General features: G+C 43.6%; 2 protein-coding genes across 5 annotated transcripts in view; both read left to right on the forward strand.

The window, feature by feature from the left end:
- Positions 1-2,179, forward strand: part of zswim8 (zinc finger, SWIM-type containing 8) — a 51,546-nt gene extending 49,367 nt beyond the window's left edge. For both annotated transcript variants that reach the window (XM_015347831.2, XM_006630883.3), the window contains exons 24-26: positions 267-386; positions 1,373-1,551; positions 1,882-2,179. In XM_015347831.2, coding sequence (XP_015203317.2) covers positions 267-386; positions 1,373-1,551; positions 1,882-2,085 — 503 coding nt within the window. In that variant the 3' untranslated portion in view covers positions 2,086-2,179. The remainder of the gene's footprint in view (positions 1-266; positions 387-1,372; positions 1,552-1,881) is intronic.
- A 7,257-nt stretch (positions 2,180-9,436) lies between these two features.
- The window catches only part of ndst2a (N-deacetylase/N-sulfotransferase (heparan glucosaminyl) 2a), a 135,261-nt gene continuing 129,006 nt past the window's right edge, over positions 9,437-15,691 (forward strand). For 2 of the 3 annotated variants that reach the window (XM_015347828.2, XM_006630881.3), the window contains exon 1: positions 9,782-10,236. The gene's annotated coding sequence lies outside the window, so the exon portion shown is untranslated. Of the gene's footprint in view, positions 9,749-9,781; positions 10,237-15,691 lie in introns of those variants that run through there. The other variant, XM_069189255.1, reaches the window with a different exon arrangement.

The following is a 15,691-nucleotide window of genomic DNA, read 5'->3' on the forward strand; positions in this document are numbered from 1 at the left end:
TACTTTTGGGTTCAGTGGCCTCGAGTGTGTGCTTATCATCTTAATCAAATTCTAGTTCTACTTCTGCTCTCTGTCACAAGATCTTATCAACGTATCTGCAGTGCTTGATAGGATTTAATGCTTGTGCTTTAATAAGTTTTTATCTGAACCATGAGTTGAATTTTTCTTAACAGTGTGCTTACTGGTGTGGTTGTCTGTGTGCCAAGAGTTGTCAATATGCTGTCACACTGCATGGTATTTTTCTCACGAACGGCCCTGTCTTGCAGGTATGCTAGCACTGGAGATGTTGGGACGGAGGGCTCACAACGATCACCCTAACAACTTCTCCCGCAGCCCACCTTACACCGAGGACGTCAAGTGGCTCCTGGGGCTGGCTGCCCGTTTAGGTGAGCCTGACCAGAGAGGAGGAGGAGGGTAGCGCAGAGTGTCCAGGGCTGTCTCTGAAGTAATCGGTCACAACAAGGGTTCAGTCTGAACAAGTGTTCATAATCGCAGACCCTCAGGGTCACGGGGCTCCCTGTCTACGTATTTGTTTACGATCACTGGTACATAATAAACTGGTCTAGCATAGTGTTATTCTCTGACCCAGGACACATAGATTACAATATCGTACATATATTCTTGTGTTCTAAAGGAACCTATGCCAGCAAGACTATAGGAACACTTCATCTTCTAGCATGTTAAAATGAAATATTTGGAATTTAAAATTAACAGTATATTAACATCTGTCATTAGTTTGCAAACTAGCTGTGACTAAGATTCTTACCTCACTGTTCCCCACTTCACTAAGACAATGAAGTTTAAGATAAGATTACTTTATTGGCCATATACAATTTCTTGCATTAGGAATTTGTCTTTTCGCATACCCCAGCTTGCTCTCCATGAGACGCATAGGTACACAGATGGGGAGAGAGAAGCTTGGGGTCAGAGCGCAGGGTCAGCCATTTATACAGCCCCCCTGGAGCAGTTGGGGATAAGGCCCTTGCTCAGGGCCCCAACGGGGTAGGATTCCTCTGCCGGCTGCGGGATTTGAACCAGCAACCTTCCAGCCACAGGCGCAGATCCTTAGCCACAGAGCCACCACTCTGCCCTCAAGTTGGAATTGCTCCATCTCAAAATATTTCAACAGTGGTGTATAGGTTGCAGAGTGCTTTAAAAATAATTTTAAAAAAGAAAGCTAATTTATGTTGACGTGTTGAGGGTTGTCGTCCTGCTGTCTGAGCAAGGCTTCTCACTCTAACAGCCATGCAAGAAGGGATGTAACACCGAAACAAGCTGACAGTCAGTGCTTGATCCTGTGTGAATAAAGATCTCACTTGTGTGTAATTCCTGCAAATCAAGTCAGTGACGGTCCTCTTCTGCCTGTCTGCAGGCGTGAACCACGTGTACCAGTTCTGCGTGGGCGCTGCCAAGGGGGTGCTGAGCCCCTTCGTTCTGCAGGAGATCATAATGGAGGCGCTGCAGCGGCTCAACCCCGCCCACATCCACGCCCACCTGAGGACCCCTGCCTTCCACCAGCTGGTCCAGCGCTGCCAGCAGGCGTACCTGCAGGTGAGCCAGGCCTGCCCGGGCATCCTAGACCAGCTCTGTGCCACACACTCTGATAGTTTCCATCGTTCTTCCGATACCAACTCCAAATAGATAGCAGTCCGGGGCCCAGCATTGCTCAACACTGCGCCACCCCATTTTATTTTAGTCTTAGAACTCAAATTACTCAATGTGACCCGAGTTTGTGATCCCCCCCCTCGAAGTCACTGTGATTTTGAGTTGGTGTAGCCTGTCTTCTTGTGTGGGAGCCGAACTGGTATCCGCTTGATGGGAGAACTCATGTTAGCAGTGGTCATGGCAGCAGCTGACATTCTGCCTTGTCTCCTCGCGCAGTACATCCACCACCGCCTGATCCACCTGACCCCGGCCGACTACGACGACTTCGTCAACATCATCCGCAGCGCCCGCGGCGCGTTCTGCCTCACTCCCGTGGGCATGATGCAGTTCAACGATGTGCTGCAGAACCTCAAGAGGGGCAAGCAGACCAAGGAGCTGTGGCAGAGGATCTCCCTGGAGATGGCCACCTTCTCCCCCTGAGCGCCACAGTGGGGGGGGGGGAGAGCGAGGGCTGCCTTCTCGCACCGAACCCACGCCCACGCCCAGAGCCCGCAGTTCCAGACCCATTGCACCCTCGTCGGCAGTCACACCGGCTCTCAGCCTGTCATCCAGAGCTGTCAAACGCCCTCACAGAGGAATTCTGGGAAACTAATTGTTTCTCTAATCTTTTCCTCCATTGCATCATCTTCTCATTACCTTTTTTATTTTGCAAAATGAATACTTTTTACCCTGATCCCTCTTATATTATCACCATAATACCATTACCAAGACCATCCCCTGTCTCTGCCCGCCGAGAGATGCTGAGAGAAGCCTCTGCTGCCTCACTGGTCAGTGGTATTTTAAGTCCTGCACACGGTCTGCTGTAAGCGTGGTTCTTAATGATCTCCATGTTTTTTTTTAATGAAACCACTGAGGACAACAGATCCATACTGCAACATTCCTCTGCCCTGGGAGGAGTTTGTCTCCACCAGCTATTTAGGTTTTAAAGGTTTGAGAATTTTGCTGGTATTGAAGCAAGACAAATAAAACTTTGTTACAAGTTATTAAAGGGTTGACATCAAAAAGAATTATTTGAGTATGGGTGACGATTCTTTGGAGTTCTCGTTCATTTGTTTAGAATGGTATGTTTTTAGGGAGTGGTTTAGACGAAGAGTATGCGATTCTGTGATTTATTTTTTTCCTACTAGACGTGATGGTTCAGTTCTGAGCCCAGAGCACACAGCAGTCTGCTTGGACCAAACAAACCCCACAGCTCTCAGTGGCTTCTGGTGTCAAGCGGGTACAAAGCATTGGTCTTCAAATTAGTCTCTGTCCACCCGTTTTACATGAGCGGTTCTGTAAGCAGTCGCGGAGTTTCAAACTAGAGTCTGAAAAGTTAACATCCTTGGGAATAACTGCATGACCTGATGTAGGGAAGAATGGCTGTCAGCGGTGTCCCCCAGCTTCTGTGAAAAAGCACCTCCCTGGTGACTGACTTTAAGCACAGTGTAATGAAATTTGATGTGGAGATCATTGTAATAATGAACTGATTATTTTATATACACGCATATATATATATTGTAGTAATCTACTGAATATTTTATATAAAAACAGTTTTTGCAATGTGAGGGCAAACGGTAAGATGTAAAATTTGAGTGCTGAGAGGCATTGCTTGCAAGGGCACCTTTAAAAGAGGAGCACTGCTTATGTGGTTAAAGCTCTGGTTCCAGCCGAATGCTTGTGTGTTATGTGTTCAGATCTCGCCCTATCAGAGACCTCGGAGTTGGAGAATGTACTGTGATATTTTTGTATTTTTCAAAGTGTAGCTTGGGTGGAAAAAAGATATGATCTGTGCAGTTGATTGCCAGAGGTTGTAATTTAGATTTAAAAAAAAAAAAGAATTGAGCAATACTGAAATTGTAGTTTACTTAATAAAGATAATTCCAAACACTACAGTTGAAGATTGCTGCTACACCTGTCTTTGTGGAGGGGTTGGGGGACTGTGTGTGTTGGGAGTTGGTGGTGGGAGACAGTCGGCAAGGTCTTAGTACGATCTCTTCTGTGTTGTAGCCAAACTACAAACATGAATGGTAAAACTGAAGATTGCCATCACAAGTGGGCACTGCTTTCTTTTATTGTTCGAAACCCCAGGACCCCTTTCCTATCCAGTGAATTCAATTCCTTCTACCCAGGTAACTTCATTCAGCTTTGTGTTTCCTCATTTCATTCCGGTTTTTGAAGATAACTGTTTTTTATCATATACTTTTATCCACTTATCTGTGAAGGTAATAATCAAGAGGAAGTTTAAATAAGTACTTACAAGAACTTGCCATATGTCATTTGAACCTGGTGTGGTTTACAGTTAGATACCTTTATCTGTAGCACAATCACAGTGCTCAAACTACAGAGCCCACCCAAGTGTCCAGGCCACTGTATCACTGCATCTTTATGGGATAATTTCACATTTAAATCGATGTTTCAAAGGCAAAAAACATCCTGTGTTCGTATTCAACCTTAGTTGAAGATCAAACACTGAAGTACAGTAAACTTTGTACTATTAAGGTTGAGTGTAGATCTCACATCTTTGGATGCCTTGTTACATTTTCTGAATTCAATGGTGGGCTGGAGCTTGCAATTGAAATGAAAAAATTGATTACATTTTGACATACCCTGATTGGGGCAAAACCAGGTTATAGTTTGCTTGTTGTTACTGAAAATATTGAAGAAGACCAGAGGGCTCATGTTTCGATTCCCTTAATAAAGGTGGCATGGTTAATACTCAAGATTGTAAGATGAGCCTAAAGCAGCATTTTCTGTCAAGTGACAAAATTATATAAACAGTAATTCGGTGCCTTTATTCATCACTAATTAACAGCTGATGATTCACGTGAGTTGCCTGCACCTCAGGAATGTGGGCTGGCAGAAGTCACGCATGATACGGCCAAAGGATTTAAATGTATAGCACTCAGAGGTGTGGCTGTGTTGTCCTTGTGACATCAAAGCAGCAAGATCAGTCTGTCATCTGTTCTCAGTAAGGTTACAGTTTGACAGATCATTGAAGCAGCTCAGAGTCCAGTGTCTATTATTACAGTAAGTCTTTGACTTCTATTAGGCCTGGATGCCCTGTATGTTCTGTATGTTCAATTAGACTTCAACAGGATTGACTGCAGTGGGCAACATAGTACCACAATTGTCTTCGATGACGTGTTATTCTGTAGGATTATTTTCATGACACCTGCTTTAAAGGAAGTCAGTTGAGGAACTTTCACTGTGGTGTGGAGGGCTATCTTGTTGGGGGTACAACTATTGTCTTTCAGAGCACAAAGCCAAGGATGTGGCAGAGGTTTCCTAACCATTGCTACAATAATGATTGTCTGCAAGTTTGTGCCAATACTTGCTGGTCAATAGCATCTCTAAAGCCAGCAGTTACAGTATATCATTCTCCAACTCTCAACTGGCAACCCATTGAAGCTAAGCAGGTGCTGGAAGTGGTGTTAGTGGAACCAGAAGGGAGCACTAACCCTGGGGTCTGTGTGAGTCCCAACGCCCCAGTACAGTGACAGGTACACTATACTATAAAGATGTGCACTATACTAAAAAAAAGGTGCCGTCCTTTGGATGAAATGTAAAACTGAAATGTAAAAAGCCCCTGACTCTCTGTGGTTATTAAAAATCTGAGGGTGTTTCTCGAAAAGAGTAGGGGTGTTACCCCTAGTATCCTGCTATTTCCCATATGCCTTTACCAATCATGGCCTCCTAATAATCCCCTTCTATGAACTGGCTTCATCACTCTGCTCTCCTTCCCACTGATAGCTAATGTTTGGTGAGGGTACAGGCGCAATATGGCTGCTGTCGCATGATCATGGTGGATGCTGCACATTGGTGGTGGTGGAGGGGAGTCCCCATTACCTGTAAAGCGCTTTGAGTGGTGTGTCCAGAAAAGTGCTGAATAAGTGTTAGGAATTATTCATTAGTTTTATCACGCTCCGGCCTAATGCCTGACTACACACTAGAATGCTCTCTCCTAAGCATTCCTGGTGTATTGAAGTGGCATGATATTGCTTAAGGTCTACAGATTAGGTAGACAAATTAAGTAGGTAAAAAAATGATTACTTTTTTTGTGGGTTAGTAGAATTTCTAGGTGTTATATTGAAAACTAGAACAAAACAAATTCCATGCTGTGGCAAATGTATTTGGGCATTTATAGCTGCTAATGAAAGAAATGCCTGCTGTTTAACAGACTAAATACATAAAATAAAAAGGGAATGTAATAAATAAATGGAGAAACCACCAGATAAAAAAGCATTATGTAGCTATTATTAACAAACTGTATACTACTGTAAAAGACTTGGCACTGGAAAATATGATTAAATATCTGGGTGAACAATGGTATTCTAACAAGACACATGAAACCCCACACAAACGTTTTGTGTATACAGCCTAGGACATATCTCTGAATACGTGAGAAAATGTGATCAATACTTTTACCATGATTTATCGCTAGAGGAATATAAAATAGTACGTTTTCACCAGGGAAACTTTTTGTGGAAAAGAAGAATTTTAAATTCCATGTGCCCATTGTTAAACACAGAGGAAGGCTATGTCGGCACATTTCTTAGGTGCTAAGGACTTCTGCAGATTTGTGAGAACCAGTGCTGTAAAGGTTACTGGATGGAAGGTTGTATTCCATAGTAATGAAGCAGTCTCAGTCACTGGAATACAATCCCACTGGGATGTTAATGACTTCAAGACTGCTGTGAAGGAAAAGGAAAGAAAATATTACAGAACTTAAAACTGTACATGTTGAAGGAAGTCCAAACATCTTAGAAAATATAAAGTATTAAAGAACACACATACTTCCATCAGTGTCACGAATTAACTTTTAATGTTTTTCATGTTGTGCACCATATGTGAAATTGCTGCTTTATTATGAAGCTGGATATCTATTTTAGGTTTCTTACTCACAGAATTGCAATTTGTGGACATTGTTTCTCTTAGTATTTTTGTAACTTCCCAGATAATTGTGAGCACACCTGTAAATCCCCAATTTAGGTTGACAGGGGTCCTCCAGTACAGTCACTAACCAGGGTTATGTCATGCAGTGCTAGACATCTTGCACAGCGTTAGAAATGTGAGGAACCTTCACGGCCAGCACTGGAAGACACACCAGTTAGTAATATATACCTGGAGATTGGAGAGATGGCAGTGCTTAACACCACACACTCCACTGAAGTGCTTCAGCACCACTAAAAAGATTTAGGTGAGCATTTTAGAGCTTGGAGTATACATTTTGTATCACATATATTGCTTTCAAAATGCACTCATGGAAATTGCTCAGCAATTTGTTCCGAGATAGATATTATGCATAAACACAGACACCCAGATGTATGTAATAATTCCTTTCATTTTTAGCCCACATGCAGTACCTACCTGGGTGGTATGAGCCTGTCTTTCTGCACCAACAGTCCCACTACACATAGAAGATCTGGGTGAGGAGTGAGAAAGTGCTTCAATTTAATTAAGAGGGAACGGATTGGGGAGGGTAGATTGCACAAGCCCATAGTGGAATTTATTCAAAACACTGGCCTATCTCTTAAAGACATTGGATCTTTTACAGCCATGTAGTCAGTATCTCAGTTGAATGTCCCTAGTCACATGCTGTAGCATTGTTTTGGAGTATCTGGTACAGAGAGAGGATCTCCACCTTCTGGTCTAACAATACCACTTGGGGCAGCAAGCGATTTTCCTTAGAGAAAACCCCTTCCCCTTCTGAGCCAGCCCAGTCTTGCTCGGCTCCTCAGGTTGGGTGGTTCAGTATTCACACGAAGCGCAAAACACATGAATTGTGCGGATGTCAAGGAACTCTTTACATCCATGCTTCTTCTACCTAAGCATACAGTAGATGTGAAAGGTGAGTGATACCATTTTTTCATACGAGGAAAGGTTTGTGAATTACGAGTTCTATTTTAAAGAGGAAAAACACATAATAAGAAAAATAAACTTGATTTTATACAGCCTTTAACGGTGGCTTCTCAAAGCACTCTACAGTGGGGGGAGAAAAACAATGAGGAGACAGCAGAATGACACACAATTTCATTTAGTACTTGAATTAAAAGACTAAACTGCAAATATTATAAACAAAAGCTTTTCACATTAAGTGAAAGAGGATGGTGAAGTCAGAAGAATTAGAACCTGCACACAGAAAAGCTAGAGTAGAGTATCTCAGGAAAGGAAATGGGTACACTGCAGTATCACAACATATTTTGGCACCTCACAGGACACTGGTCAAGCACTAAAAGAGTAAAATACAAGACCCTCTTCCAGCTCCTCCATGAGGTGGAGCATCTTGGGGTGAGCCATTTGGTCTGACCTCATTAGTAGGTTTAGCCACCATCCATCCAACTATTCTCTACCTCCTTCTTTCAGTTCAGGGCCACAGGGGAGCAACTGGTGTAAGGTGGGGGTACACCCTGGACAGGGCTCCCGTTCATTACAGGGCAAACAGACACCGGAGCAGCTGGACGAACATCCCACCAACATGGGAACACACAGACTCCACACAGATAGCACCCCAGGTCCAGAATTGAACCCAGGGCTGCAAGACAGCAATGCTAATCACTGTGCCACCATGCTGTCCTGCTTTAGTCACCAGATCTCTGAAAAATAGATCTGGTGAAAGAAACGCTTAATTCTCTTTCAACACAGTCCAGAGTCTTACCTGAAACATCCTGTAACAGAAGTGTGTAATCATTTAATTTTTGGGGTACATCCCAATAATTCTAGGCACTTTTCAACATAAATACCTTATGTTATACCTTACCTACAACAAAACTTTTTTAGCATTTAGTCTTAATGTGTACACTACAATTTAACGTAATTTGAATACTGTATCAGAGAAAACAGACTGGGTCATTTATAAGTATTATTAATTAAAACGCTGATACGTTCTCTCAGTGTCCTTATCACAATTAATTTTCTCGTTCGGAAGATATTAAAAAACGCGATTTTTTAAACAAAACCCATATAAGTGACACTAAGACTACGTGTTTAGGGAACAAGCATATCATTGCAACACAGGGATAATGATCACCGTCTCCACCACGCAGGTCGTGAAAAAAATCGTTACAAAAATTCGTTAAAAAAATACCACCCCCTACAGTGAAACATGAGCGTTGTACAAAAAAAACAGGTTTGCAAGATTCTTTCGTTAAATCCTCCACGTATAGAAGAAAATCGGTTCTTCCACAAGATGCCACTAGAGATTGCTAGAGAGTTAATATTGCAATACTGTTCCAGAGCTGAATATAGTTCGTCTCGCACAAAAGCAATTTTGTATTTTTCTGAAGATTTCTATACCACAGGTCACGCCATACAAAGTTTATTTTTTTTAAATAATAAGCAACTCGCCAGTCTTCCTGTGCATTTTGTATTTCCAATCTGTAAAACCATATCAGAAGTAACTATGCTACAATACGTCTCCGTGCCATTTTCTAGAAGAAAATGGTTGGGATGAGTCATTTTTAAAGAGAAAATCTTGCGGCTGTGCTTTTTCTGTTTCCTCGGAAAGGTTACGATCAATGATCAAGTCGACAAGTGACACGACGTTTTAATGTGACATTTAATGTTCTGCTTCGTATAATTGGCTGGTACAGTTACAATTTGTTACAGTTTGACCTACTAGCACAGACTTTACTGTTTTCCGTGGTTTTACCAATAAAAAAAAATATTTAAAGAACGAAAACATGTTTCACCCGAACTGTTAAATGGATCGAGTGCTATAATAAGAATATCTTATATAATTAATTGGGAACTCAAAATATAGTGTAAGTGGTAAATAGAATATGGGTAAAAAGTTTGATGATTAGGATAAAACCTGAATCTCTTATTTGTGCCATTTAAACCACTGCTAATGTGTCGAAATAGAACAGTTTGCCCCATGTTCTATTCAAGTTTTTAAAGTGTCATCTTCTGTTCATTCTCCAAAATGTATTAATAATATTGCAGGGCCAATTAAGGAAAAACAACACCTGACAGACTCCAGTTTATCTAAAAGCTACGTAGCTCCTGATCAATCCCCTTTGCACCGATGAAAGATGCCATCCAAGAGCGACGTCCCCGTCATGGGTAACACAAGCGGGTGACTTCGGCTGCAGGTGAGTTGCAGGTGAGTCGTAGCGCGTCGTGCAGCCGCTGGGCTCCGAGATCCTCCGGTCAGACCCCCTCCTCTTCTCCGGCGCCTCACCTGGAAAGCTCAATCAGAGGTGCTCGCTGCATTCGGGCTCCAGCACCTCCGGACTTGTGGGGGAGTCAGCATCGGAGGTTGCCCCTCAGCTCCACATTCTCTGCCTCACGGTAAACAAACCTCCGCATCTAGGAGGCTCCAAGCTCGGACGACTTTGCGGCGAAGCTCAGATGTTGCCAGCGGCCGGCAAGATTAAATGAAGCGGACGGGAAACCCTGAATTCAAGCGCCATCCCCCCCCCCTGCAGGTCCGGCAGCGGTGGTTCGCTCCCCTCACAGGCTGTCAGTCGCCGAGTGAAGATGGCGGAGTCGTCCGGGATGCGGTCTAGCAGCTTTTTAAACTTCCAGTTTTAGGACAATTCTTTACCCCGGCGAATTCCCACGGGAGCCTTTTTTTAAACACGTCAACTGGTAAGTTGCATATCAAAAAGACGGTGGTTTTTGTTTTGGTATAGATGGCTGAGAAATTGTCATCAGTTCTGCAGCGGTACTCGACTTGCAATGTGGCCTGCGAACTGATTTATTTTTTTTTTTCGCATTGGGGGGGAAAGACCCCACAAACACACACTTGTGTTTTGTCGCCGCGAGGACTGGAAAAATGCTCACATCTCAGATTGGGGGTTTGGGAGCCGGGCCGGGCAGTGCCGGTTTTAGGCATCCGATTTTATTAAGGACGGTGCGTGCATTATGCAAAAGTTTTTATCCCTTCTTTTTTTGGTACAGTTTTGGTATTGAAACAATAACCCGTTCGGATCCGTGGGCACGGTCTGTTGCCCCCTCGCCGCTGGGTCTCTGGATGGGGAGCCCCGGCTGTAAAAGCGTGTCCGGACGCGTGCGTGGAGCGGATCCGTGGGGTTTGAAGCCCGTTTTCTGGCTGCCGGCTCTGCAGGAGTTGGGGGTGTCTGCTTAGGCGGGCAGCGGGGCAGGAGCAGAAGGCGAGGGGGCTGCTGAAAGCCAGCGGAGGTGCTGCGAGTAACTTCCCATGCGAGCAACCTGGTTATGATACCAGGTAGCTCATTGGAAACCACGACTGTTGCAAAGTCTTGGTTTGAAGGCTGGCAGGTTTTTTTTTTTTGGTGGGGGGCGTCACAAAATCTGAACTGAGCGGTCAGCTGCCCGCTTGGGGAATTTGAATTCCTTCAGGGGGACTGCAGTCGGGTCCAGTTCATTCCCAGTCGTCCCGTTTAGCCTTTGCCCTTGTCAATCGTGCCCGACTCACATCCGTCATTACCTAAATGGTTCGGTTTTTCAATATTTAAAGCATCTTGGGCACGCAACCGCTTCTTTGTTTTTCCGTGGACAGATGTTTCTTTCCCAAAATGTCTCACCCGGCATCTCCGCGTTGCTTGGGGAACGTTATTGCTCAACTTTACCCGCACTCCTCCACAAACAAACGCGGTATTTCCCCATTGCGACCAGCTGGTTCTGCTGACTTGTTTGTGCAACATATCAACGGGAAGTTTTTATTTATGCTGAATGGGAAAAAATGGTCTATTATTTCTGCAGGCCTGGCTGAAATGTGTATAGTATTTAAACAAACAGTTTAAGCTGAAATGGGTGCTGCGTTCTGCTTAGTATTACTGGAGAGAGGAAAGTTTGGATTTCAGGAGGTCTCGGCTTCTCCCTTAGAAGACATTCACAAAAAGGTGGCTGTGTTGCTTAGTAAAACCACTGGATGTTTCAAGGCGAGGTTGTTACAAATTTATTAGGGGATACAAATATTAATTTAGAGTTAAGATAATCATTTAATTCACTGCAGTGCAAGGAGTGTGTATCTTTTTAAATCAATACTGGCGAACATTTTACTTTTGTCAGGCCATAATAGGAGGGATGTCGGTTCATGGTGACTGATCAGTGAGTGTGAGTTGTTTAAATAGGGAACAAATTACAATAATCCCACTGGCACAGTGGCACTCTGTTGACATGTAACACTGATGTTTTGCTCACTCGTATCTACATGTCAGTCTTAATCTGGGGTTAGTTGTTCAGCTTGTACTTAAGCAACCTGTCTGATACGCTGTAGTGATGCTTTCTCAGTTGGTGTGTCAACAGAGAACTGATGGGCCTGGGAGTGATTAGGCAATGGGGTGACACATTCATTCTGCAGCTGTTTCAAGGCCAGTCAGAGGGACATTCAAATTGCAGTAGCGAGTCCCTCAATCTCCAGATTTGCTCCTGTGTTTCCCTGTAAACCAGGTGTCTCCCTGATGTTGTGAAAGCCGTGTGGCTTTCTCTGTAGAAATTCTTAATACATTCCCCGTGTCAGAATATTTGTAATTTGGAATGCCATGAAAGGAATGTGTGGAGACATAATTGCATTCTTGCCTGTTATTTCTCCTTTTTTGAGCTGTGCAGACTCGCAGTATTCCACATTTAGTGGTAAACCCAATTAGCACTGTGGTGAATACCCAAGGAGACATCTTTGCTGAGAACATATTACTGATGTCTTAGATAACAGCTTTATAATTAAGAGTCTAGGCCTGTGGGTCCTTTACTTGAGGCAAGTGTTGTTGTGTAAGGGGAATTGATCTGTAATGGCCAGACAGTGCGACTGAAATTGCAGCAGGAGATGGTTTTGTTTTTCCTGTGGCACTTGGGAGAGGCACAGCATCAAAAGTCACAGAAACTTGCAGAATCTTTGCATGTGAGTTTATCAAATGCACAACAATACAGCGTACAGCAGTAGTTGCTGGCGATGAAATATCTTTTTTTTATCAATGTTAAATGTGCCTGTCAGTGAAGTCATTAATGGGAAGGTGATGACCCACTGTGTCACAGTGCAGGTCAGATTATGGAAATCCTTATTCACCTTGCATCAGAACGTAAGCATCCCACTAGTGCTGTATCGGATCAAGTACCTGCTGGATCAGGTGGCAAGACAGCGTGCCATCATTACGTGTCTTTAAAAATCCCAGGGCACTTCTCGACAAGAGTAGGGGTGTAACCCCGGTGTCCTGGCCAAATTTCCAATTGTCCCTTACCCATCATGGCTTCCTAATAATCCCCATCTATGAATTGGCTACATTACTCTGCTCTCCTCCCCACTGATAGCTGATGTGTGGTGAGCGTTCTGGCGTACTATGGCTGCCGTCGCATCATCCAGGTGGATGCTGCACATTGTGGTGGAGGAGGGGAGTCCCCATTACCTGTAAAGCGCTTTGAGTGGAGTGTCCAGAAAAGCGCTATATAAGTGTAATTATTATTATTATTATTATTATTATTATTATTATTATTATAAGTAACAACACTTCTTAGGCCTAAGAGCTCCCCTTCAGCTCTGGATGTGTCTCCACATAACGGTAAGTTCACCAATTAGACCCCATGCTGTCAGCATCGGATGGTGTTAGAAGGTATTCTTATATTTGCCCCCGCACAACCTGGTTCCTGCCATTGCTATAGTTCTATCATAGCTGTTACAGGATATACAAAGGTGGGGTTAGTGGGATGAGGATCAGCTGCTTAACAAAGTGTAAAAGTGAACAAAGTGAGTGAAGAGTGGAGAAACTGTAGGGGCAGGAGAGTAGTCTTTTATTGCAGTGTACTGTATGATTTGATGGCTATTTTTTTTGGGAAAAGTATCTTCAGCATCTTCAGTTGAACCAGATACCAGAGACAGAAGGCCAGGGAACATATTGTTTCGTATTGTCTTGTGCCATGAAAGTAAAGCACCTAAGCTTACTTTTAGGTCTAATAACTATTTCTTTTTAGTTTCTGCCCTCGGCCGGGTTTTCTTTTATCAAAAACACATTTAATTAAATATCGAAATTATTTAAAATGTCAATTCCATCATACATGATATGACATGTTCATAAATCACCTTAATATAATTGGACTAGGCCATTGGGCCAAAGGACTGAAAAACAGTCCTCCTTGGCTTCCTGGTACATTTACCCTTTTACTTGCATTTTAATGGTCTATATTGTTTGGGAAGCTGTAGCCAGAAATAAGAGGTGTTGTGATTTCTGTTGTTTCGCACACACTCGCACTCTGGAACCTGCAACGCCTTGTTGCATAGCAACTGCAAGCACGTCCATCAGATGAACAGGATAGCCATGCGAACTCTGCACTAGTGGTCTTCTGGAACCCTGATCGCTCTTGAAGGGACAGCACTTGCAGCCAGTGCATATTTAACAGCTGCGGGTGTTTGGCGCTTGGCGCTGTTCCTTGATAAGCGGATCCTGCAGCCTGCCGGTGAATTTGGGAGTATGAGCTGCCGCTGGGGAATCTGTATGGGGAATAATGAGCCGGATCGAGGTGAGCAGCATTTCTGCAGACAGGAGTCGCCCGAACAGTTACTCGGCCCTAACTTTCCAAGTGTTCACAATGTCTTTTCATTTGGGTTTTCTGGGGGATTTGCAATGTGTGGTTAAAGAGAAAATACTCGCCTCTCAGAAGAATAGAAACTTCTTTTTTTGTTCCATCTTTCTGGTTAGCTGCAGACCCAGAGACACATGGGTTTTTTTTTTGTGCCGTGTTAGACAATTTTTGACATTAGTGCTTGTGAGAATGAGGTCAGTGAAAAAAGTAAACCCCCCTCCTCATTTTAGATCTGCTCTAATGTGTCTGATATCGCATAAAAAAAATGCATAATCTCTTTAAAGAGTTAATTTTAAGATCACATTTCTTGTATTTTCCTTTTTTTTTGTTGTTCTGTGTGTTTTGCTTCAGTAGCAGCAGTAGGAGTGCTGGGGAAACGTTAGAATCGTGGCATTTTCAGAGGTTCGTTTCTTTAGCAATTGTTTGCGTGTAGGAGTTAGTACAGTCCCGTGGGATACACTTCTGATTTTACAGGCAGGGAATCTTTCCTTTGGAAGGCAGACTGCTGAAGTCTAAGGATGCGATAATGTGCCGATGAAGGGAACCGTGCGTCTCCAACAGTGTTTTGAGCTGTGCTTTTCTGAACACGGGCAATTTTTGTTTCATCTCTGGGTGGGTGCTCTGAAAAGACTACAGCGGGTTGATAGGTGTCAGAAGAATGACCCCCTCCTGCGTGTAACCCAGTGACGTGCTGCTCGGGGGGGTCTGTACAGAAGAAGCTTGGTTTAATGAAGCAACAGTGGCTGTTTGCGCGATCTGTGTCTGGCGTGTGTGAGCTCCAGGAAGCCGGCCTGCAGGCAGGAGAGGTCAGTGGGAGCCGATGAATTAACACCTTGAAGACGGGAGGCCTCCACCTAAGAGAGGCCTGTGACGCGTAGAGGCAGTTTTCATGTGGCTCAAGTATAAACAGCTTTACCTTTAATATACTTCACGAAAAGTCACATTTTAGTTCATCCTGGTCTTGTTTATTAGTACTTTATGGTAACCGATAACTCAAAATGTCATTATCTGCAGTTGCTGATCATTTAGGATTTACTTTAAACGGTGTGACAGAGGACTGTTGCAGCTGTTTTTTTCAGGAAAAATGTGCTTTAAAAGATCCAGTCAAGTTTTATTACAGCTCTTAAGACTTTGCAAAAATGAGGAGGAGTAAAATTGGACACATGTCATAAGTGTTGTCAGGACTTATGATGGCACAGTCTGGTTGATGAGATAACTACATGGTGCGGCCTGTCTCCAGGGGTCATTCTGATCAGAAGAGCCAGTGTCCTTATTTCATCCCCTGTTCATCCAAGGGCATTAAAAAGGAGTGGAACTGCAGCCAGTCATCAGGCTGAAGGGAATCCTGAATTCTGTCTCCAGAATTTGAAGGAAGTCCTAAGAATCGTGGAGTCACGAGAACCTGATCTCTTCACTCCGGCGGGAATCACTGTTTTGGGAACTGCAAATCATTGCTGTTCATCTTCTCTGTAATTTCCCTCTTCTGCTTCAGACTGTCCATTGTCTGTTCCTTGTGCAGTGTGGTTCATTATGCTTTGTCTTCCCTGCC

This window comes from Lepisosteus oculatus, chromosome 4 (assembly GCF_040954835.1).
Source record: "Lepisosteus oculatus isolate fLepOcu1 chromosome 4, fLepOcu1.hap2, whole genome shotgun sequence".
NCBI lineage: Eukaryota > Metazoa > Chordata > Actinopteri > Semionotiformes > Lepisosteidae > Lepisosteus > Lepisosteus oculatus.